The sequence below is a fragment of the Caenorhabditis elegans genome, chromosome III, assembly GCF_000002985.6.
Source record: "Caenorhabditis elegans chromosome III".
NCBI classification, from domain to species: Eukaryota; Metazoa; Nematoda; class Chromadorea; order Rhabditida; family Rhabditidae; genus Caenorhabditis; species Caenorhabditis elegans.
In genome coordinates, this window is record NC_003281.10 from 11,107,211 (window position 1) to 11,130,341 (window position 23,131).

Below are 23,131 nucleotides of genomic sequence, written 5' to 3' on the forward strand. Positions count from 1 at the left end.
ATATATTATGTATGCGCCTTCAAATTGGGAGGACATTTTTTTGACGAATGTATAATAATAATAATTTTTTTCGAGTTTAAAGGAGGACTAACGGTTCGGACGAAAATTTTTCTATAGACTATATTTATGCTCCTGATACCGAATATCGATGTGAAAAAATTCAAAAAAATTTCCCTGATTTTATATTAATTTATTAAAATCCGAAAATTCATTGGTTACCTATAAGGCTGTTTTTAAATTCCCAAGTTTGCCGCGCAACGACACTCCGCTCTCGCCGCACGCTAAACAGCGCGCGCTGTGCTTTTTAATTTTATTTTTCCAAGGAAATTCGTTTTTAATTGCTTTTCTTGATTAAAAAAGCGGATTAGCCTTTTTTTATTGAAAATTTTGAAAAAAAAAGTTCTTTTTCAGCATAAATAACTCTTTGGGCTGGTTTCTCCGCGTTTCTGATTGAAATTGTTGCTTATTGAGATTTACTTTGTTTTAGCTTTTAAAAAATAGTTTCTATTTATACTTTTTTTCACTAAAAGTTATGAAAACGAATAAAATACTGACCTGTATTGATAAATTAAATAATTTTCATCACCAAATTAAAAAGCTTTTGTGAAATTGAAAAAAAAATCAACAGGTATTTTTTTGAGTAATTTCGTATTAAAAATCTTTATTCTGGAAAAATTGGGCTCGGATCATATGAATAGCTAATTTTATACTTTATCCCTATGTTTCAAAAGAATGACGCTTTCGTGTGAATTTCTATTAACACGAGACCCCCACCACCTCTAGAATTATTAATGCTGAAAAAGAGTGTTTTAAATATATTATTTACTATTAAAAATGGAAAAAAATATTAAATTAAAACAAAACAAAAATTAGAAGCAGAAGTTCGTCACCGAGTGCCACCGAGAAGTCGAAGATCGCCGGAAATCTGGAAAAAAATTAAAGTATTAAAAAAGTTACAATTTATATCATTTTTTGAAAAAAAAATTGTCACACTAATTGATAAAAATTGTATCGTGCTCATATGTACAAGTTCTGAACTGAATAGACTATATTGAAAATAAAAAGAAATTATTCGAGAGATTTTCAAATATATTTTAGGTTAGATGGTTCAAGATAAACGATGCCAGTATTGCTTCAGGCTCACGCCGCCTTCAGAGGTTACACGAGTTCCAATCAAACCGGAAGAACGCTAGAGTTGGATAAACGTGCTAGGGGCTGAATTTGCTAAAAATATAGAGGGTAAAAAAGCTGTGTACATCTGTCGTTTTCATCTACACGACGTCGAGTTTTCGGGAATTGATTCAAAATTGACTCGAAGAAAGGCTCGAACAACACCTGTCAGTTCAGGAAAGTGAAAAATTGTATCCTTTCATAAAAATTACAGGAAAAGAAGGAATCTGAAAGTGTCAGTCCAGGAATCTGGAAGTGTCAGTACACACATGGCTCAGATTTTCAAAACTCTAGGAAAAGATTACTCGATGAGACAACTGATGACACAAATCAAAAAAATTCCACCGAAATCAGTAGTGATGAAATGGACTTCATGGTGAGTAAACATTTATGTAGGATCTGACTTGATTGAGCGGTTTTTACTACGTGGCCGTAAAATAAGAAAACTCGGCCACCTTCATAACATGGATACGGAACATTTTCTCAAAAATCGCCACGGTGAAACTATAGAACCCCCTTTCGAGAGCATTCTCGTCAAATTTCAGAAACATCCCACGTCAAAAATCCCAGATAAATCTTGGCCGAGTTTTTGATTTTTCTAGGCCACGTAGTAAAAGGTTTTTCTTTGGGTTATTTCTGAAATTAAGACTGTTTTGGATTTTTTTGAAGTGAAATCACGCTACTGTACCTTTAAAAAAGTTGAATATTTATTTTTTGATTCATGAACAGTCACGTAGAGAAGAACTAGATGACTGGACAGAAGACGCTGAAGCCTTTGGATTAGAAGAATCAGAAGAATTCCATGATTTCGAAAGTGAATCCAATTCTCCGGAGAATGAATATGGGTCTGGTGATGACTATAGTCCAGGAGAGAACGATGAAGAAGACACGGACTGCGAAATCGATGAAGAAAAAACGTATAGCTACGTTTTAGTCGATTTTACGCAACTTCTAGAATTACTTCTACAATGCAGATATTGCTCAAGCAAAAATGTCTGTTCTCAGAAAATTGACACATATGGTGCATCGATTTCGGTAAAAAGCAATGTTTTCTTTTTGTAAATATTCTTAAATCACAGGTTTCGTTAGAATGCTATGATTGCCGTAGAGATTGGACGTGGTCGTCTTCTAAGAAAATTCAAAACTTGAAAGAGTGCCAAGTAAATCGAGATATTTCGACAACTTGTGCCATGATTGGAGCTTCTTACAGTGTATGGTTCTACCTAATTTAGCCGCTATTTGTTTAATTCAGAAAGTGTTTGATTTTTTCCATTGGCTTGGTGCTCCGGCTCTGCGAGAAACCGGTCATTACAAAATAATCAAAGCTCACGTCGAGCCAGAGGTGAACAAAATTTACGATGAAATGCAACAAGAAATAACGGAAATTGTATTATGTGAAAGTCTTAAGGTTCAACGAGCACAAAACGGATCCACAGAACTCTAAAATTTCAGAATGGTGGACTTCATCTAGCTGGTGACGCTATGTACGATTCTCGGGGATTTACTGCGAAATACTGTAGATATGCACTCCTATGTGTTTACACCAATTTTGTTGTGGAGGTTGAGCTAATGAGAAAAGTGAACCATTCAGGTACTATTTCTACTCTATGTTTATATTATCATATCCTTAGATTCGTCGAAAGCTATGGAGCCGAAATCTCTGGAAATAGCGTTGAGAAGATTCAATAAAACAGTGGAAGATGATAATAGAGGGGTGGCCATTAACTCGATTACGACTGACCGTGATTCAACAGTTTGCAAATTGATTTCAGAAAAGTTCCAAAACATTGACCAATATTTCGACGGTTGGCACTTTGTGAAAAATTTGCAGACTACGTTTCGACAGGTAACTCATTAAGGGTTGAGACTTTAATTATTCCTTACTGATACGAATATTTCATAACAAATTCTTAGAAAGCGAATCAGAAGCAGATGGAGCCAGTAAGAGAATGGCTACGCCCGCTGCTCAATCACTTGTATTATTCTTTTGAATCATCGAAAGGAGACGGAGATCTGGCTACTGAAAAACTGCATTCTTTTTTTCTGCATTGCCAAGGAATTCACAGAGGATTTAAAGTCTAGGAATAAGTAGTTCACCGCAAAACAACTTAATTTCAGGAAGTTGGGGGGTTCAAGTTTAGTCGTATGCACACGTCCTGGCGGACATTATTTATCAGGTTTTGAAACATTCCACCGATGAAATATTTTAAATATATCGATTTCGTTTTTTTTCAGTGCATTTTTTTGGAAAAATTTTTTTTTTTGGTTAAAAACCCAAAATTCCTGGGGAATCGCTATATAAAACTTGCAGAAGACGTCCTGGCGGACATTATCTATCAGGTTTTGAAACATTCCACCGATGAAATATTTTGAATATCGATTTTAATATGCTACCTCTTAAATTGTCCTCAAAACACGTCGGAGACAGCGGTTTGACGAATTTCCTGTGAATTTCCTGAAAAAAATGTTTGTTTTCAAATATTATGTCAAAAAAATCGAGAAAAAATGAAGAAAAATGACAAAAAACACGCATGAACACGGCCTCCTGCGCGTGAAATGCGCCGAGAGACGGCAGAGAAAAAAAGTGACTCTGCGTCTCTCACCTCCACAGCATGGCGAGAGTAGGCGCCCAAGCGGCTATCTTAAAATGGGTCTGGAATGGAGGAAACTGAATGAATTGAAAAATAAACAAATGGAGGTTATTAGGAATGAAATTATCTTTCGTTTGAAATAAAATAGGAATAATTTTCTTCATCACGAAACGAAATATCTTGAAAATAATAAAAATTACGGATTCCCGGTAACTTTGGCCCAACTCCGAAGATTATATGATATTTTTTAAACAAAAATTATTCCACTCTTGTTAAGCTATCGGGACAATATAAAAAACAGACGAAAAAATTGTTTAAAGCTCTAATTTTTCGACCAACAAAAGTTTGCATTTTGAAAGTTCAGCACTTCCAGCAGAGCAGGGATCGTGAAACATAAAATATTGAAAATCGGACGCAATAAGTTTGTAGAGAATTTTATTGCGAACATTTTGGGCTAAAAATTTCAAAAAAAGGACCGAAATTGAGAAAGTTATTAATATTTGAAGAGTCACCTCAGTGCTAAATGGACCACTTTTCGGAATTTTTCGAACTTTGCAAAAAAGTTTTGGCTTGAACAATAAAATCGGACGCAATAAGTTTGTAGAGAATTTTATTGCCAACATTTTGAGCTAAAAATTTCAAAAAATGGACCGAAATTGAGAAAGTTATTAATATTTGAAGAGTCACCTCAGTACTAAATTGGCTATTTTTTGAGGTTTTCAATTTTTTTTAGCAATTTTCCAAAAATAGTTGACTTAAAGTAAAAATTTCGGTGGTTAGGGATTGTTTGTATTTCAATTCCAGTTAAAAGACATTTTTGGGAAAGTGGATTAGTCCAGTTTGAAGGGACTTATGTCATGCCAAAGGCTGCGCGCGTTGGTGGCGGCACCTACAGTACCCACTCTACTGCGCCCTCACACTTTGGATGCTCCTATCTCCGCTCCTATAAAAGTTACAAAAAAATTGTTAACTAACAAAATGTTCAGTTTGAAATGGTGAATATTTCTTCTGTTGACAATATTTTTCTAACTAGTAAGACAAATTTGTTACAAGCCTCGAAAGTCGTATTTATGAGAAAATCAGAGATCAGTTCATATCTCAAAAAATAAAGACATTAGAAGAAAGTAGTCAACTACAAATTTGTTAGATATCTTATATAGAGTATGTTTCCAATAGAAAACTCAATGTTAATGTTCAGGATTTGTTGACATGGCCGGTTTAAGATAATCACTTTTCAAAAGTCAGAATCTCTATTAGTTTTGTAGATAGAAATGTAGTTCTTGCTGGTAAATGTTGTTTTTTATCTGCTTAACATTTTTTCAGTTGAACACATTTTTGTATCTTCAACGAGAACAGAGATTTGATGGTTTTAAGAGAGAGTACCGTATCTGAGACTTCAATCATCTAATCATAGCTGAATCTTTTTAGTGGAACGAGATATCAAAAAATTGTCAACTAAAGAAATGTTCACCTATTTGTGATGTTCATTTTGTCAGTTTATCGCTAGTTTCTATCTCCAACGCGAAAAAAGTTGTAGCTGTTCAAAGTCCATACGATACATCCACTTGCCACGAGAAGAGCGAGAATCAGCCCGAAGCCACAGTCGTACACATTTTCTTTATTTAAACCGTTCAAATACACTGATAGTATTATATTTAACAATTTTCAATCTAAAAAAATGCTTTTTTGCCCAGAATACTTCTGATTCCATATAATTATTGCGAAAAATCACTGAAAAACAGCTCGTATTAACTATTTTTTGTAATTTCCGACTTCCCAGTTTATCAATTTCACTAGTTCTGTGAAAAAAATTCGAAATTTCGTTCAAAAATAGCAATTCTGGCTCAATTTCATGAATCTCTGTTGAAAGCGGCGGCGAGGCAAGGTGGTCGTCCGCAAACGCGCAAACAAAAAGTGAGAGAGTGTGCGCTTTTCTCGTGCGGGAGGCCGTGCATGAAAACAACAAAAAATAAGCGAGAAAAAAAACGCGAAATATTGTCGGATCCTCGGCCACGGCCGCGAAACGTTTTCTCCTCGGCCCTCGTTCAAAAAAAGTTGCAGTGCCAGGATCAATCGAATTTTTATTCTGTTGTGTATTGTATTTTTGATAAGTACTTAATACAATTCCTTTATCTCAGTTTTCTTAAACTTTTTGAGAAAGAAAAACAAATTAAAGTTCGAAATAATTACATTTAAATCAATATTTTGTTGAACGAATATGGCCTAGAAATCGTGTGGTGGCCTAGGTTTCATATGCGCGCTAAATTCAAATTCAGCCACTTTCGTCGATTTCAACGGCTAAATGCTCAATGTTAACGGATTTTTCTCGTTTTTCTTCTGTAATAATTGGAAGTTTGAGCACCAATACTACATTTTAAAACAATTTCCCCGTTGACGATACTCCTTCTTTAAGCCAATTTTAAGGGAAAATTCGATTTTCACAAATTTTCGTCAGAAATCCGCTTTTTCTAAAAGTTTTTGTCTGAAAAATGGGCATTTTCTCAAAAATCTATAACTTTTGCGGCAATTTTCGCTGAAAAACGTGAAAATTCGAGATTTTCTCGTTTTTACAGTAGAAATTTTCGATTTTTGATAGATTTTTTTTCTCAGTCACACAAACTCACACACTGATCGACAAGTTCGACCTTATTCCACCCATTTGCGTTCTTTTTCTTCGAGAAGCTTCCACGACGTTGAGCCTCGACAACCGTATCGGGATCCTGGAAAAATTATGGTTTTTAACGGATTTTTATGGTAAAAATCGTAAAAATTAGCCTTCTAATTCAAATTTCTCCGAATTAACCTCAGTACTGGGGGCCATCATGCCGCCGTTTTCGTTGTTTTTGATTTCCTGTTGAATTTGGAGAGTTGCGTTGAAAATTGCTTGACGCGGGGGCTCTTGATGCTCCAAATAGTGTTGATTATTTAGAAGCTGACGTGGCGAGCCTCCTGGCACATTCTCTGCAAGAAAAATCAATAGATTTGATGAATATTAGGCAAAAAATGAGAAGAAAATCTTTAAATTTGAGTTTAAAATTCGAAGAATAGAGTTCGTGGCAAGACCCATCGCAAGAATTTGTGCATGCTCCTTTAAAACTACTGTAAGTCTCAAGCAATTTTTAAACTTTTTAAATGAGAATTCGCCAATTCACGGGTTTCTAATTTCCCCCTGTTTTCAAATGGAAGAGGTGGCCGTGAAAAAAGCGAACCTCGACCGGGGGTCGCGACCGGAAAAACTTAACGAAATTTCGCATTTTCGTTGCTTTCTTCGGTTTCAAAACACGTTTTCAATCGATTTTGCATTTTATTTAATACAAAATCAAACGAAAACGTGTTTTGAAACCGAAAAAAGCAACGAAAATGCGAAATTTCGTTGAGTTTTCCCGGTCGCGACCCCCGGTCGAGGTTCGCTTTTTTCACGGCCACCTCTTCCATTTGAAAACAGGGGGGAAATTAGAAACCCGTGCCAATTTTCAATGAAAATCGGTAAAAATTGGAATTGTTAAATAAAAAAATATATAATTTGAAAATTTGAAAAAAAAGACCCGCTAAAATCGTGGCGAGAGCCAATTTAAAGGTTTATTTTTCAAAATTATTGAAAAATAGAGAACAAATATTTTGAGTTTTCCAGAAAAAAACAGCGAAAAAAAAGGAGTCAAGACTTGGGTGGTTTTTTTTTTTTGAAAAATCATGCACAATTTTCAGTACTCGACTGATAGCACATATACACACATAGGAGAGAAGAACATCTAACCCAGGGGTGCGCGGCAATCGAAAATTTCCGGCAATCGGCAATTTCGACAATTGCCGGTTTTCAAAATTTTCGGCAATCGGCAATTTCGGCAATTGCCGAAATTGCCGACAATTCGATTGCCGTACGGCAATTGCCGCGCACCCCTGATCTAACCCCCTTGGCGATGCGAAAATAGCAGTACTGTAATTATAGCCACCGGTCTTTTTTTTGGAATTTTTTTTTTGGTTTCGCGAACGGAAATTCGTAAAAAAAAAGGTAAAATGAAAAAGTAACCAGTGAAAGTGATTGGGAGGATGCACGGGGTTCTGGCTCGACCCCTCGGTGTATTTTGTGCAAACACCGTCACGCGCAAATGCATACACTTTTTCAACGCGCTGCGTGAAAATTCCTCTTGCGAGATCAAATATTTTTTCCCGCCATTTTCCAAAATTTTCGAGAGGGGGGTCGAGCCAGAACCCCGTGAGGATGATATATATATTGATAAGGGAGACCGGTGGAACGTGAGAATTTTGAATTCCCGCGCTGGACTACGGTAGAAAGGTGAAATTGGAATTTTTTGATAGACTCTGGAATTTTCGGTTAAAACACGGAATTCTGGCTTCCCTCATGAATCGAAATGGCAGAGTTTGCCGAATTAGGCCATTTTGGGTCGGAGAGATTTTGTGTAGATTTACGGCGCGTTTTAGTTGTAAAACTACAGTTTGTTGTCCGTGTGGAGTACACGAAAAAAATTGTTTTTGTTTTTTTTGTTGATTTGTATAAAATTTTTTGATACATTTTTTTGTAATAAATAATTGAAAAAATACAATAATAAATTATTATACATTCCCACAATTATGCAAGCTTATTTTAAAGACGCATACACTGTTGGGTCTCGTCACGAATTGCGTGATTTTGGACGCTTCTAGGATCCAAAAGACGTAGATCGTGGCGAGACCTAAAGGTAATTGCCATGACATTTTTTCGACGTATGTATAATAAAATTATTATTATCATAAAATGATAAAAAGTTTCTTCAAAGCAAAAAAATAAATTATTACACATTCTCAAAAATATACTCTCCTATTTTAAAGGCGCATACACTTCTGGGTCCCGCCACGATTCACATAATTTTGGGTTCTTTTAGGATCCAAAAGACGCAGATCGTGGCGAGACCCATCGGAAAAATATGAGTTTTTTTTTTCGATTGGTAATTTTTTGCAATTTTTGCAAAAAACATGCACCTTTCATCAGCTGGCATTTTTTGGCGAATGTATAATAACACTTTTTTGTCCTGCCACGATCCACGTAATTTTTAGTGATTTTAAGCTTCAAAAAGTCGAAATCGTGGTGAGACCCAAAGTACAAAAAATGTGTGCGCCTTTAAACTGAGATGAAATTTTTCGACGAATGTATAATAATTTTTTTCCAAATTTTTCACAGCACCTTATTACAAGATGGCCCAATTGGCCATAGTCCTTCGGCTCGACATTCTTGAAGAATTTGTAAAAACCCCATTGGTTTTTTTGGCCTGAAAATCTATTAAATTTTGGGACCGAGGCGTGTGAACAAGATAGGAAATAGAGGTGAAAACCTGAGAAATTATCGATTTTTTTGTATAGCCGTTAAATATAGAATAAAAATGTTGAAAAATTGGTTGAAGCGGAAATGTTTGGGGCAATTTATAAGGGGAAAAGGGATTTTTAAATTTCTAAATTTTGGAATTTTTCACTAGAAAAGAACCGTTAACTGAGAAAAATTCTAAAAATTAGCTTAAACTCGGCGGAATTTCAATTTTTTCGAAAAAAACTTGATTATGAAAATTCCAAAAACTTTCCAAAAATTCGAAATTTTGAGCCAGCTTCTTCTAGAAATTTTCTCAAGGAAGTTTCAACAGAAAAATCAATTTTTTGAGAAGAATATGAATTTTGAGCTCAATTTCACTCAATTTTCAGGGATTTTCTGAAAGTAAAAATTTTCAATTATTTGAGAAAAATAGAATTTCCGGATCAACTACACTATAAATTCTAGGAATTCAGGAAAAAAATAAATTCCAAAAAACCGAAATTTTGAGCCAACTTCTTCAGAAAATTAGCTTAAAATTCGTGGAAATTTAAAAATAAAAATTAACAGATTTTGGGCTCCAAAATACCAAATTTCTGGCTCAATTTCCCTCAATTTTCACGGATTTTCTAAAAATAAAAATTCTTTAAAAAATACCAAAAAAAAATTTTTGAGCCAGTTTTTTCAAAAAATTAGCTAAAAATCAGAAAAATTCCAAAAATTTTAATTTTTTCGAGAAATCTGGCCATTTTTTTTTCTATTTTTCAGTAAATGTTTTGGAATTTCCTATAGAAAATCGGGGAAAAATTTAAAAATCCAAATTTTTAAAAAAAGAAGTTGGGCTCCAAGAATCCCCTGAAAATGGGAATTTTGGGCCGATTTTTACGGAATTTTTACAATAAAAAAACGGAGGAAAGTGCAAACGGAAAAATGAGACACAGAAAATAAAATGGAAATAAAAGAAGGATCAAATTGAGCACAAGTCAAGGGCGTCGGCGAGCAACTCTTTCTCGATATCGTTCGACGGGTCCATTTTGAGTGCGAGCTGAAACATTCCAATGGCGGCTTCTTTGTTTTCATTGTAAAGAAGCGCTTTGCCCAGGTGTACAATATTATCGATCCAATACGGTATGAGATCGAAAGCGGATCTGAACTGATAAATGGCATCGTCGATAGCGTCATATGGGGTGGCATAATGATGAATTAACTGTTGTCGGTCAGACTCCCAAATCTCCAGTGCTGAAAGAGCCCAACGGCCAAGAATATTATTGTACATTGCATTTTTTCCTGCCTGGATAGAGATGGCACGATCGAGATATTGTCTGCAGTGTCTCATCTCCAGATTCTTTTCATCGCCTTCAAGATATTCGATTGCCTTTCCTGACATCACAGCGGCCCAATGAGCAGCCAAGATGTTGTACGAATCGGTGTTCCAGGCTTCGGTAGCGTACATCTTTCCTTTGATTATGATGTCCTTTCTCTTTTCCTTCTCAACAAAATTTCCAATTTTTGTACACAATTTTGCCAAACGACAGAGAAGATCGATGGACTTCTCTCCAGAATCGTATCTCTGCAAATTTCGAATTTTATTTCATTGTTTAAATACAAATGAATAGTCTACCATCTTTAAAGCTTCAAAACAGTCGATATAGAAGTCACGAGTAATCATTGGAGAATCAACGACAGCAATCTGAAATCGAATAATTTTTCGTTAAAAAGAGTATCAAAATTTTAAAACTGTCACATCAAATTTGAATTTAGCCAAGCCCGTGAAAAATTCCCTCTCGATTTCGGATGCCAAAAATTGGCTCGAATCGAGAGATATTCGGGAGATGCTGGAATCAAATAAGACCTACTTTCTTTTAGATTTCCGCCGATCACCACAAAAATGAAAAGAGTGGGTAATACATGGCGGCCGACAACCCACGGGTTCCGCGCCTCGCTCTAAATTAAGTCAATTAAGCCACACCCTATCAGTTGGTGTGCTTTTGAAGGGCGTGGCTTAATTTACTTAATTTATAGCGAGGCGCGGAACCCGTGGGTTGTCGGCCGCGATATATTACCCACTCTTTTCATTTTTGTGGTGATCGGCGGAAATCTAAAAGAAAGTAGGTCTTATTTGATTCCAGCATCTCCCGAATATCTCTCGATTCGAGCCAATTTTCGGCATCCGAAATCGAGCGGAGTTTTTCGCGGGCTTGGCTGGATTCAAATTTAAGGTGACAGTTTTAATATTTTACTTTTAATATAATACTTAACTGTATAAAAAACCTGAACTGCCTACTGTAGAACTGGCGTCGATGTATTGGCTTGCTATTTGTAATTTTCTGATCAAATTGTGACAGCGAAATTCAAGTTGTTGTCATTTTTGTGATTTCTTTTAATTTTTATCGAATGATTTCCGTAAGTCGCCGCTAGTGATACAGTAGTCTTTGAAAAAGTTACTGTAGTTTTCGATACAAGATATTTTGCGCAAAACGCATTCTCAGATAAAATAAAATTATCATCTGCTCCTTACCAGCTTTTCCGTGCTCGTGTTTCCCCAATGACGAATAACCGCTCGCATGATCACTGAATTGAATTCTTCAATCACATCACCGGATACTCTCACTGCTGCAATTATGGAATCTACAATTCTGAAATATTATATTTATTTTAGCTCTGAGATAACAACAATACCTAGTATTTCTAATTTTTGGATCATCGAATGTTTGAGCATTTTCGTGAGCTAAAAGAGTATGCTCTTTGGCCTCTTCTGCAGAGCCAAAGCTCTCTTCGCACTCTGAACACATGTGTTCCAGATGATGATCCGCAGTGAGATGATCGTCCCTGAAACAAAAACCGGTGATTATGCAATACAATGTTTGACTTACAGTTTGGAAAGCGAAAAAAGTCCACAATCTCCACGTGGGCACGCAAAAGTGTGAGCCATTTTATGTTCAAAAATAAAAATCTGAAAGTTCAAAAAATTAGGAATATTTCAGAACATTCATGCCATATAAATTACGAGCCTTCAGAATCACTAAATTTTTTAGGAGGACGAATGTGTGAAAGATATATGAAACTATAATACGTGAAAAATATTTATAAGAGTAAAACGTCGTTTAAAAATGAGAAAAAAGAAGATAAAATGCGGTAAAACACCGCGAAATTATTCAAATCACTCGATTCGCGCCTTTTTCCTATGCGCAGTAGAGCGCTTTTGCTTTGGAGACGTTGCTGTATTATGAGATAAATGAGTGTGCAGAAACGGGAACGCAGGATAATTATAAATTATTGTAAGGATCTGATTTGAGCATAGTGGGAAAAATTTTAACAATTTGGTTTTCAATTTATTTTAACTCTGAATAAAAGAAAATATTAAAAATTGGGCGTGATGTTTCTATTTATGGGAATAATTTTCTCTCGAATCAATATCTATGAAACTTGCACTTCACCGAGGCGTGGTCTCTCCTCTCTTTTTTTTTCCTTTGCCATTTTCGCATTTTTCTTGTTATTCTCTCAAGAAACACGCGAAAATTAACATTTTTTGCAGATGGTGACCAAAAAGAAGGCACGGAAAAACGAAGATTTCAAAAAAGTCAAGCTGAAGGTGGGAAAAAAGCTGAAAAAAACGACGACCACCGACACGACTATCAAAGGTGAGTTTTCACCCGATTTTCGCGAATTTTAATTCATTTTTTCAGCAAAACGAGTAGTATTGGCGACTCAGTTGGAGGAAAAAGTGGAAACAGATGATAATCCACTTAGTTTCCGTGGTCTAACGCTCGATGAGCTCTGCAAGCAGATGGGGCACTTTAATGCGGTAATTTTTCGCTGAATATCGATCAAAATTAATAAATTCTCGTTCAGAAAGTGAAAATGAACGCTATTCAAGGACTAAAACAGATTTTAACGTCTCGCCCGGATCTTGTCAACGTCCAGTTGAGGCTTTTGGTTCCCTGCGTGGCTGTGCACGTGGCTGACGCTTCTTTCGAGCCCTCCACACGTCAGAATCTACTGAATCTCTACAAAATTCTGTGTACAGCTTCAATTCAAGCAATGTCGGCTCATATCACACTTTTCCTGTCCCACGTGCTCCGCGCTCTAACGAATATCGTCACAGAGTGAGTGGATTTTTTCTGAAAAATGGGAAATTTTGAATTTTCAGAGTCCGCCACCTCGCACTGAGCACACTTTCGGTGCTTCTCGATCGATATCCGAGCCTTTGCCGGAATCATGCCGATCTCTTCCCCTGTTTTATCAATTATCTGGGCAGTTCGAAGCGTCTGGCGTGGAATAAGCCGGGATTAATCGATACAATTCTCAATTTCATCAATGTTCGTAGTTTTTTGCCTGGAAATTGCGAAAAATTCACTAGAAATTCGAGAAAATCGATTTTAAACTGCATTTTTATGTGTGGTCCTGGAAAACACAAAAAAACCAGAAAAAAATGAAGAAAAATCGATAAAAAATCCGATTTTGCAGCAAGAATCAGAGCAAAATTGCAATTTTGCGCTGAAAAAACTTAAAAAATGGATTAAATTCTGTATCTTTCGGTAAAAATCTTGGAAGTTGACTGAAAATCCGAAAAATAAATTTTTAAACTTGAACTTTCTGTTTAAAACACAAATTTTCGACTGAAAACTAGTGAAAAATTCAAATTTTGTGGTTAAAAAAGCTGAAAACTCAGCGATTTCCCAGAAAATTGATATTTTTCAGTAAAAATCTTAGAAGTTGGCTGAAAATCCGAAAAATACATTTTTTAAATTGCAATTTTCAGTTGAAAACTCCAAAAAATTACTAAAAACCACAAAATTTTGACCGAAACCTGTTAAAAATGGCAATTTTATTGTAAAAAAGCTGAAAATTCACTGGCATCTAGTTTTTTTTCAGAAAAAATACTGAAAATTGACGAAATTTGCAGTTTTTTCAGTGAAAATCTGGAAAAAATGCACGAAATCTCGTAATTATTTCATTTAAAAGCTTGAAAATTCGCTGAAAACTCTAAAAAACTTCGAAAAAATATTTTTTTTTTCTTTCAGATTTACGATATAAATCGAGAACGACACGTGGATCCTTCCACCCTGGAAATCCGATTCGAAAATGAGAAAATCGAGGGAAAAAGTGATTTGAAACGAGTTTTTGTGCAGGTTTTTGCAATTTTTCCACGTAAAAAAGCCTAAAATTCCATAAATTTCAGAATCCCGACGTGAGCCCATTCGAATTTGGAGTTGTGAGCTCATCGAAATCCAATGCAGTTTCACCATTTGAGCTGCCGGATGCTTTGCTCAATTTGGCAAATGTACTGGCGCCAATTATTTGTACGGATTTTGCAGATTTTTAGCTAAAAATCGGGAATTTTGAGTAGAAAACCGATGAAAATCCAGGAAATTTGCTTTAAAATTGCTCCGAAACCGCTAAAATTGATCACAGTTCGTAATTTTCCGTCGAAAATCAGGAATTTTGCTGAAAAATCGGCCATTTTAGCTTAAAAACCCAAGAATTTCTCTCTTAGCTGAAAATCCACTAAATTTGTTTAAAAAAATGTCCAAAAAAATCTGAAAATGGGATTTTGAAAGCATTTAACCGATTTTCAGACTGAAAAATCGAAAATTTTCAATAAAACTTCATAAAAGTGAGCTCAAAATGCTCCAAAAAAGCAGAAAAACTTAAATTTTAGCGAAAAATTACAATTTTCAGCTGTCTTCCAACGTTTCTATGCATTTTTCACAATTTTTGAGGTGAAAATCCAGCAATTTCGCTTGAAAAATATTCCGAAATCGGTAAAATTGATTGGTAACTCCGAATTTTCCGTCGAAAATCAGGAATTTTGATGAAAAATCAGGCATTTTAGCTTAAAAACCCAAGAATTTCCCTACTTTCTCTGTATAATCCAGAAATTTTTGTTTAAAAATGCCCTCAAAATAGCTGAAATTACGATTTTAAGAGCATTTAACTGATTTTTCAGACTGAAAATTCGAAAATGTTCAATTAAAATTTGATAAAAATGAGCTCAAAATGCTCAAAAAAAGAAGAAAAACCGGATTTTTTTTGGAAAAAAATCACAATTTTCAGCTTTTTTCCAAATTTCTATGTAATTAACAATTTTTGAGGTGAAAATCCAGCAATTTCGCTTGAAAAATGTTCCGAAACCGCTAAAATTTATCGGATTTCCGAATTTTCCGACGAAAATTAGGAATTTTGCTGAAAAATCGGGCATTTTAGCTTAAAAACCCAGCTGTTTTCCAACGTTTCTATGCAGTTTTCACAATTTTTGAGGTGAAAATCCAACAATTTCGCTTCAAAAATGCTCCGAAATTTAGGGAAAATCCGAGAATTTCAAAAAAAAAAAAAGTTTTCGCACAGAAAATTCTATTTTTACGAAGCAATTTGCGCATTATTATAATAATGCGCAAATTGCGTCGTAAAAAACTATAGTTAAAATCTGCAGAAAAATCGGCTATTTTAGCTTGAAAACCGAGGATTTACCTGAAAAACCCAGAAATTTTCCTGTAAAACTGTATGAAATCCGATAAAATCGGTTTTTAGTGCAAAAAACAGGATTTTTAGCAGTTTCTGTGAATTTTCCACAATTTTTCAAGCTAAAAAAAGCATTTTCTCGTGGTTTTTTGTAGGAAAATTCCCGCTTTTTTGTAAGATTCTTCTTAAAACTGAAATTATTCGAAATTTTTAAAAATAACCTTTTAAGCTTTTTCAACGAAAAAATCCAATAATTTTCAGCAAATATCGTTCTGGAAGACGCTGGTGGTCAATTCATGATTCAAGGTGTGAAGCTGATCGAATCAATCGTCAGAGGAGCTGAAAATCAGCCGAATGACTTTTTGCTCAAGGATTTTCGTGTTAGTACAGGCTGAAATATCTGGAAATTTGGAAAAATCTACTTTTTCCAGAAAAAATTGAAGAAACTCGATTATTTTATGATTTTTGACGTTTTAATGCTAAATTCTTAGTTTTGAGATATTTTCTACTGATATTCTCTCTTCAAACCGAAATATTTTTGGTTTTTTCGGGGAAATAACTGAGAATCGCCTATAAATCAGACTTTTTTCAAAAAATTAAAGAAACAAATTTTTAGACAAAAATTAGAAAAAAATTCTGAATTTTCAAAATCATTTTAAATTGAGAATATCGCCTTTTTGATTCTAAAAAATGTCCAAAAGTGTCCTTTTATACAGGGTGTGGCGCAATTATGGTAACACAAATCCAGAAGTGTAACGGTCGCGATAAAAATGGTAGACACTCCTACCTTAATAAGTTGCATTTTTGAGATATTTTTGAATATGATAACAGTTGAAACTTTGAATGTATCATTCCTTGCGCTTTCACAGCCTCCCTGAATCTGGGAAGACGGCCGAGGTTGGTACGCGAGTAGTGGAAGCATAAATTGGGCTGTTTCAAGAATGTTTAGTATGACCGTAACTGTAAAATACAGTTTTTGAAACCACCGAAGCTTGAAATTGTTAATTTAGTCGGAGAAATAAAGCTGGTTGCCAATAATGCGATTTTGTGAAGAGCCTTGCCTTTTGCACGTAGAATTTTGGTCTTTTACAACTTCAAAGAAAATTTTTACACAATTAGTTTATGACCATCAACAGGTTGAGAGAAACATTTCAATCGGTTTTATTCGCAATGGAACATGAATTTCTCCGAAATTTGCTCAAAAACACGAAAAACCCGTTTTAGCCACATTTACACTCAAAATAAAAAAAAAACTGCGTGGCGTGTACTGCAGAAAACCTCATATTTAGGCCCCGCCGTTTTCTCGCCCACTCACGGAGAAAAGGCAAAAGTTTGGGTCCCAACCAATATCAGGTCGCCGACATCCTACGAGTTCCGCGCGCCGCTATGTTTAACTCGCTGTGGGTGTGGCCAGCTGTCTCCGCGGTTTTCTGCAGTACACGCCACGCAGTTTTTTTTTTATTTTGAGTGTACAAGTCGATATGTGAAAGCGAAACATCACAAAAATTTCGCTAAATGAAGTTATGAGCCTTCAAAGCAAGGCCGTCCAACGGGAAAATTTTTGCAAGAATCAAGAAACAAGAATTCTTGCCAGAAAAAAACCAAGAAAAAACCCAGAAAAACCAAGAAAAATTTCTTGAAAACAAGAATATCAGCTTACACAATAGATTTGCCAAAAATTGAAAACGAATTATACTAAAGTGGCTAAATATTGTGAAATTGACATTAATAGTCAATTTTGGGTCTTAAATCATACTGGCAAATACTCACTGATATCAAAGAAGCTATTACGTAAAAATATATTGGTTCGGAAATCGCACTGTTAAGGAGTAATTAGATTTTTATTACATTTCACGGATTTGGCAGGCATAGTTACAGAAATCACAAACTAAGCTATTTTCTGAAATAACAAAATTCCTAAAATGAAACATTCTGAAAAATTAGAATAAAGTGAGCCAGTGAGAGATGTGACAATGAGTATTCGCAAATAAAACATCGAACATTTGTGGTACTATAATTGCGCCTGGTTCAGTTTTTTTTGGGACAAATGGGAAATTTCTTGCAAAAAACTTGATTTCATTGATGTTTCACTTTTTTTAAAATAATAATCAAGAATTTTGTGATAATTTTTGTAAAAAAAATGTGAGAGTTTAACTAATTTCCGAAAATTTTGTGAAATTTTTAGTTCAAATTTCTTGCAAATTTTTGCAGAAATACAAATCAAGAATTCTTGCAAAAAATGCAAGAAATCAAGAATCAAGAAATGGACGGCCTTGCTTCAAAGTGCCGAAAAAAATCTCTTCGTCCATCTAATTTGAATTTCGCGCGCAAATGAGCACCCCCTCGCGTGTACTCCTCTCGGACAATCAAATAATTAATTTCCTGATTTAGGCAATTTTAGGCGATTTTTCGTATTTTTTCTTGATTTTTCATTGTTTTTTTGATGCTGTAATCGAATTAACGACGATTCAAAGTCTATAAATACAATTTGAACGGATTGATTGCTCAACGACACCTAAAAATAGACAAAACTCACATTTTATTGAATTATCCAGTTATTAATCCATTTTTATACTGTTTTCCGTTAAATGTTTGACAAAATACGATTTATTGCCTCTCAAAACATTAATTTCCATTAAAAAAACCAGAATACTCTCAATAAAGTACGAAAAATCGTCTAAAATTGCTGAAAATCGAGAAATTAATTATTTGATTGTCCGAGAGGAGTATACACGAGGGGGCGCTCATTTGCGCGCGAAATTCAAATTAGATGGACGAAGAGATTTTTTTCGGCACTTTAAAGGCTCATAACTTCATTTAGCGAAATTTTTGTGATGTTTCGCTTATACATATCGACTTGTAAGATCATAGATAATGTTTTTGAGCATAGTCTCAAATTCGACTACACCACCTTTAAAGATTATCTCTTACTGTTAACGATTGACATGGAACACAATTTCAGTTGTTAATAGTGATAGAAAAATCACGAGTTTCTGGCTCGACCCCTCGGTGTATTTTGTGCAAACACCGTCACGCGCAAGTGCATACACTATTTCAACGCGCTGCGTGAAAATTCCTCTTGCGATTTCAAATATTTTTTCCCGCCATTTTCCAAAATTTTCGAGAGAGAGGTCGAGCCAGAAACCCGTGTAAAATATTCAATCTTCTAGAAAAATAAAATTTTAAAGATCAACATATTTAAAGAACGCATGTATATTCAAATGAAACTTAAAAATTGTGAGGCGCCAAAGTAATGTTTTCATAAAGTTGATTCAGTTGTTGAGGGCTTGCCAGAACTTCTTGATTCATAGTCAGTATATTGACATTCATTTTAGTTTATGAAATAGAGAAAACACTCTAGTGTTCAGAAAAAATATCCGTGATATCATTTTTGAAGAAAAATTTAAAAATCCCCCATTTTGTCATCATTTTCTCCAAAAAGAAACCAAACTATTGCGAAAAACCCCAATTTTTCTTACAAAAACTCCAAAAAAATCCCATTTTTCTTACAGAAACAAGTTCACGGATCAATGTCAGCTGTACGTATTGCAATTTCGAAGCGTCACGGAAAAAGCGACAGATTTCGGGCCGCAGCCACGTGGATTTTGGACTAAAATGCCCATAGGGCAGCACCACTAGGACCCTTCCCCCCTCTTCCCGACTCCGCTTTTTAATTTTTTAAAGTTAAAAATTTTCTAGAATTTTATTCGTTGTAAGCAAATTTTTAGAAGAAACTGGCTTAAAATTTCGGTTTTCGGATTTTATAGCCCTTTTTTAATGGAAATTTAGTGAAAATCAAAGAAAATTAGGAAATAAGATTTCTTTTTTGAGCACAAATTCCGTTTTTCTCTCAAAAAAAAAAGAATTTTTTAGAATTTCTCTGATTTTGAGCAAATTTTCAGAACGATCCGGTTGCTAGAATTTAAAAATTTATTATTTTTCCGGAAAAGACCCTAAAATCGAGTTTTTCCTTTTGTATTGTCAAAAACAAAAATTTTCCCAATTCATTCGTTTATCACTGCAACTTTTTTTGAACGATGGCCGCGGAAAAAATGGGGAAAAAAGCGTGTTTGTACACCTCATCTTACGAATATTGCGGACTTATTACTGTAGCTAGTGAAAAATTAGTTTTTATCCATGATTATTTATTAAATAAATATATAAAAGTTTAAAAAAAGAAAAACGAAGGGTATAAAAAATTCAAATTTTTCGATGAGTCCTTGAATCTTGAATCCCTCTCGAATCCGACGCTTGAACCCGATGATCCGGGCAGGTATGGCTTCAGTGAAGACGGGTCTGCAAGAAAACTGGCTTTGAATTGGGAAAAACTGAAATTCAAACAGATTTTTCTCCCAAAAATCGACAAACTTGATCATTTTTCAAAAATGTCATAACAAAAAGACACATTAATTTTTTTAAAAATCGATTTAAAAATTTTTAGTGAATGAAAAAAAAAAAAAAAAATAAAATTTTTGGTTGAAAACACAAAATTCCTGAGGATCATTTACTATATATAAAGCGCTTATTCCGTTTGTCCATAGTTTGTAGTCTATGTAGTCTTTGTAGTCTGTGAAGTTTTTGTTTCTGGAGGGATTGTGAGTTGGGTTTAGTGTAGGGATATAGTCGGGGTACTGTAGTGGTACAATAGGGTTACGGTAGGAGTACTGTATGATTACGGTAGTTTCAGAAAAATTAGTTTTCAGTCCCAGAAGTCGGGGGCCGCGCCGGAGGTGCGGTCCACGGCTGGTATATATATATATATATACCCATATGTAAAACTTGTAGAAGACATTATATATAGAAAACGTGATGGAGAATATTTTTATCGGGTTTTGAAACATTCCACCGATTAAATATTTTGAAAATCGATTTTTAAATGTTACCTTTTAAGTCCTCCATAAAATTCGTTGGAGACAGCAATTTATCCTGATTCTTGTGAAATATCTGAGAAAAAAGTTTGTTTTCAAATATTATGTCAAAAAAATCGAGAAAAAATTTTTTAATGTTATTTTAAAATTTTTAAAATTTTAAAAATTTTAAAAATGAAGAAGAACAGCAAAAAACACGCATGAAAACAACAAAAAATAAGCGAGAAAAAAGTGAAATCTTGTCGGATCCGCCGCGAAACGTTTTCTCGTCCCTCGCTCAAGAAAAGTTGCAGTCCTTTTTTTCTCAAAACTTGAGGAAAATTCCATTTTTTTCATATCTTGTTACTGTTGTCGTTATTTTTGTTCTCTTGTTCGCATAAAATATTTAAACATAATTTTGAAATCCATATTCTTCCGCTACAAAAAATCGATACTTTCTCAGGCTTCACCTCTTCAGGGTGACATTCAGTTTTGCGAATTCAAAAACGTTGAAACTTGAGATATTTAATGCTACAAAATTTTTACTGTCGATTAAGAAAATATTTCTGATTATGTATTCCTAAAAAATGTTTGTGCTCATTTCGTTTTCAACGACGACAGGCATCAGAAGTGTTATAGTTATTAGAGTGATTGCATAGAGCCACAAGCTTTTCATATGGACTAGTGTCTCAGAAATGGTTCCATTCTAGTTATTGAATCAGAAATTTGGTTTATCAACTTTTTCGTATATTTTTTTTTCTTTTTCATATCTCTAATTTGAATATTTGAATATAGAATACCAGCCGTGGACCGCACCTCCGGCGCGGCCCCCGACTTCTGGGGCTGAAAACTGGTTTTCTGAAACTTCCGTAATCCTACAGTACTCTTACCGTACCACTACAAACGGAATAAGCGCTTTATATATAGCAAATGATCATTTACTGTTGATAAAGCGTTTATTCCGTGTGTCCGTAGTTTGCAGTCTATGTTGTCTTTGTTGTCTGTGACTTCACGCCCAAAGTCACCGAGAGTTGTGGTCGGGCTCTGTCACCCTTCGTGGCAAGACCCATCGTGGTGAGACCCATAAGTTTTAGCGGGACTTAAAACTGTCCGAGAAACATTTTGTCGCGAATTCAATTTTCTGAGAAAAACTTTGGCGCGAATTCAAATTTTCTGTGAAAATTTTTGGCGGGAATTCAAATTTTTTGGCGGGAATTAAATTTTTCTGAGAAAATGTTGGGCGGGAAATTACAATTTTTAGAAAAATTTACAATTCTGAACTGTTTTATAAATAACCTTCTGGGAAATTCGAGAACATTTCAGAATATTCTAGAAGCTTCTGGAAATTTGAGAAAATTCTGGATTCCTCTGAAATTTACTGGAGAATTCGAGAAAAACTTCTCTGAATCGCAAGGGAGCTCAGGCAACTCAAATCTAATATGAAAATATTAAATAGCAATATTTTTGTAATAGTGCGTCCATATAAGATTACTAAAAATTTCGAATAGATTTCGATGTTGTCTCAAAGATTACAATTTCATCTCAAAATATTGCGAAAGTGTGAAAATTTCTAGGAAGACTTCCGTTTTATCTCAAAATATTACTAATTTGTCTCAAAAGACTGCTCAAAAGAAAATATTGCTCAATCTAAAAATATTTCGAATGAGTCTCGGGATATTGCGACTTTATCTCGAAATATCACCAAACTACAAAAATATTGCTATTTAATATTTTCATATTAGATTTGAGTTGCTTGACAATGAGAGGCAGAGTTATGCGAAAATATCTTACCTTCCGTTCAGCCTTCATTTCCCGGGTTTCTTTGAAAAGTTTGAGTAGGACACATGTAGATCACAATTTATTCACAATTAATTTTGTATTTCTGTTTAATGTCTCCATTTTTCCATTATTATGAAAGTGGACAATTAAACACACAGTAGGGTTTTTCTTCTTCATGGTGCACTTTGCATTCTCCTGTTATACAGAACAAAGACATTAGTGGGTATCATGAAGAAAATCGATAAGTACGTAGATAAAATGCGCTCTGGTGGACACCGCAGCAGCCATTCAAACAGAACTCAATTTAACCGAAAATTTAGGAGAAAACTTAAGTATTATGTTTTTTTTTTTCATTTTATTTTTGTTAATTACCTTATTCCAATGTTAGTAAGGTGTATCTATTAGTATTGTATCAAAATTATCTCTTGAAAAATAGTGTTGCTCTTCTAATAGTGTTGCATGCAATTATACCCCTTCATTTTTTCTCTATAATTGAGGCTCTAAAATTTGAAGTATAGCATTGTTCTATAAATCAGGGAAATTCTTACAGACTTGGTGTAACAAGTCAAAGTTGGTAAAATATGAGTACAACTTAGATGATTTTCGCGTATCAGTGGTAAAATGTGTTATTTTGGTCCGATTTTTGTTATTGAAATTGATGAAATTGTGTCAGAAAAGCCTTGCTCGAAAATAAATATGGCATCCTCTGTTAGTTTTGCACCCTCTAGTAGTATTGCATCTAAACAGTTGTCCGAAAATTAGTATTCACGGGGGGGGGGGGGGCAAACCTTACGTACATACACTAATTTTTACAGTAGTCGCATTTTTAAATTGGATTTTTCTCGAAAATTCAAGCTGTTTTTAAGTTTTTTATTAGCGTATTTATTATTGAAACAAAATCAAAAAAAAAATTCTTCACCTTATCACCCTGGATCTGCTGGCCCTATATTTGTTGTCCCTGTTAATTTTAATTGTAAAATAATTTT

At 34.6% G+C, this 23,131-nt stretch overlaps 3 protein-coding genes, 1 long non-coding RNA gene, 1 other non-coding gene and 2 pseudogenes across 7 annotated transcripts; 3 read left to right on the forward strand and 4 right to left on the reverse strand.

Moving 5' to 3' along the window:
• Positions 1 to 886: 886 nt before the first annotated feature.
• On the reverse strand, positions 887 to 9,012 carry Y48A6C.2 (annotated as a pseudogene). The gene is made up of 5 exons: positions 8,941 to 9,012; positions 6,537 to 6,722; positions 6,386 to 6,481; positions 3,565 to 3,625; positions 887 to 925 (listed from the first exon to the last, which is right to left on the reverse strand). Coding segments are annotated over exons 1-5 (454 nt in total).
• Y48A6C.6 lies at positions 1,104 to 3,254 on the forward strand (annotated as a pseudogene). The gene is made up of 8 exons: positions 1,104 to 1,337; positions 1,385 to 1,546; positions 1,900 to 2,205; positions 2,250 to 2,381; positions 2,423 to 2,578; positions 2,623 to 2,761; positions 2,802 to 3,016; positions 3,085 to 3,254. Coding segments are annotated over exons 1-8 (1,514 nt in total).
• sup-35 (Regulator of microtubule dynamics protein 1) lies at positions 8,544 to 12,016 on the reverse strand. Its single transcript, NM_067031.2, has 5 exons — positions 11,931 to 12,016; positions 11,737 to 11,886; positions 11,576 to 11,693; positions 10,679 to 10,747; positions 8,544 to 10,627 (listed from the first exon to the last, which is right to left on the reverse strand). Exons 1-5 carry the CDS (start codon positions 11,987 to 11,989, stop codon positions 10,025 to 10,027), a joined length of 999 nt encoding a protein of 332 aa, NP_499432.1. The 5' UTR covers positions 11,990 to 12,016; the 3' UTR covers positions 8,544 to 10,024.
• Y48A6C.10 lies at positions 11,151 to 11,274 on the forward strand. Its single transcript, NR_101853.1, has one exon. It is a non-coding gene; the product is annotated as a small nucleolar RNA Y48A6C.10 (small nucleolar RNA).
• A 576-nt stretch (positions 12,017 to 12,592) lies between the features above and the next one.
• Positions 12,593 to 19,692, forward strand: Y48A6C.4 (Pre-rRNA-processing protein Ipi1 N-terminal domain-containing protein; the record flags this gene model as incomplete). The annotated part of the gene is made up of 8 exons (NM_067032.4): positions 12,593 to 12,698; positions 12,744 to 12,862; positions 12,910 to 13,163; positions 13,208 to 13,376; positions 14,082 to 14,189; positions 14,240 to 14,360; positions 15,781 to 15,899; positions 19,032 to 19,692. The coding sequence occupies 8 exons, from the start codon at positions 12,593 to 12,595 to the stop codon at positions 19,131 to 19,133; spliced, it is 1,098 nt and encodes a 365-aa protein (NP_499433.2). The 3' UTR covers positions 19,134 to 19,692.
• linc-76 lies at positions 19,653 to 22,145 on the reverse strand. The gene is made up of 2 exons (NR_101854.1): positions 20,403 to 22,145; positions 19,653 to 19,815 (listed from the first exon to the last, which is right to left on the reverse strand). It is a non-coding gene; the product is annotated as a long non-coding RNA linc-76 (long non-coding RNA).
• Positions 19,688 to 20,418, reverse strand: Y48A6C.8 (uncharacterized protein; the record flags this gene model as incomplete). Its single annotated transcript, NM_001276799.3, has 2 exons — positions 19,688 to 19,815; positions 20,403 to 20,418. 2 exons carry the CDS (start codon positions 20,416 to 20,418, stop codon positions 19,688 to 19,690), a joined length of 144 nt encoding a protein of 47 aa, NP_001263728.1.
• Positions 22,146 to 23,131: the final 986 nt, after the last annotated feature.

What these genes read in the sequence shown, in the direction of transcription:
- sup-35 (NM_067031.2), bottom strand. Translation starts at nt 11,989, where the DNA reads ATGGCTCACACTTTTGCGTGCCCACGTGGAGATTGTGGACTTTTTTCG. An exon ending in CTTTTTTCGCTTTCCAAACT is followed by an intron (nt 11,887 to 11,930) that starts GTAAGTCAAACA and finishes TTTTTGTTTCAG; the next exon opens with GGACGATCATCTCACTGCGG. An exon ending in GTTTTGAAGCTTTAAAGATG is followed by an intron (nt 10,628 to 10,678) that starts GTAGACTATTCA and finishes CGAAATTTGCAG; the next exon opens with AGATACGATTCTGGAGAGAA.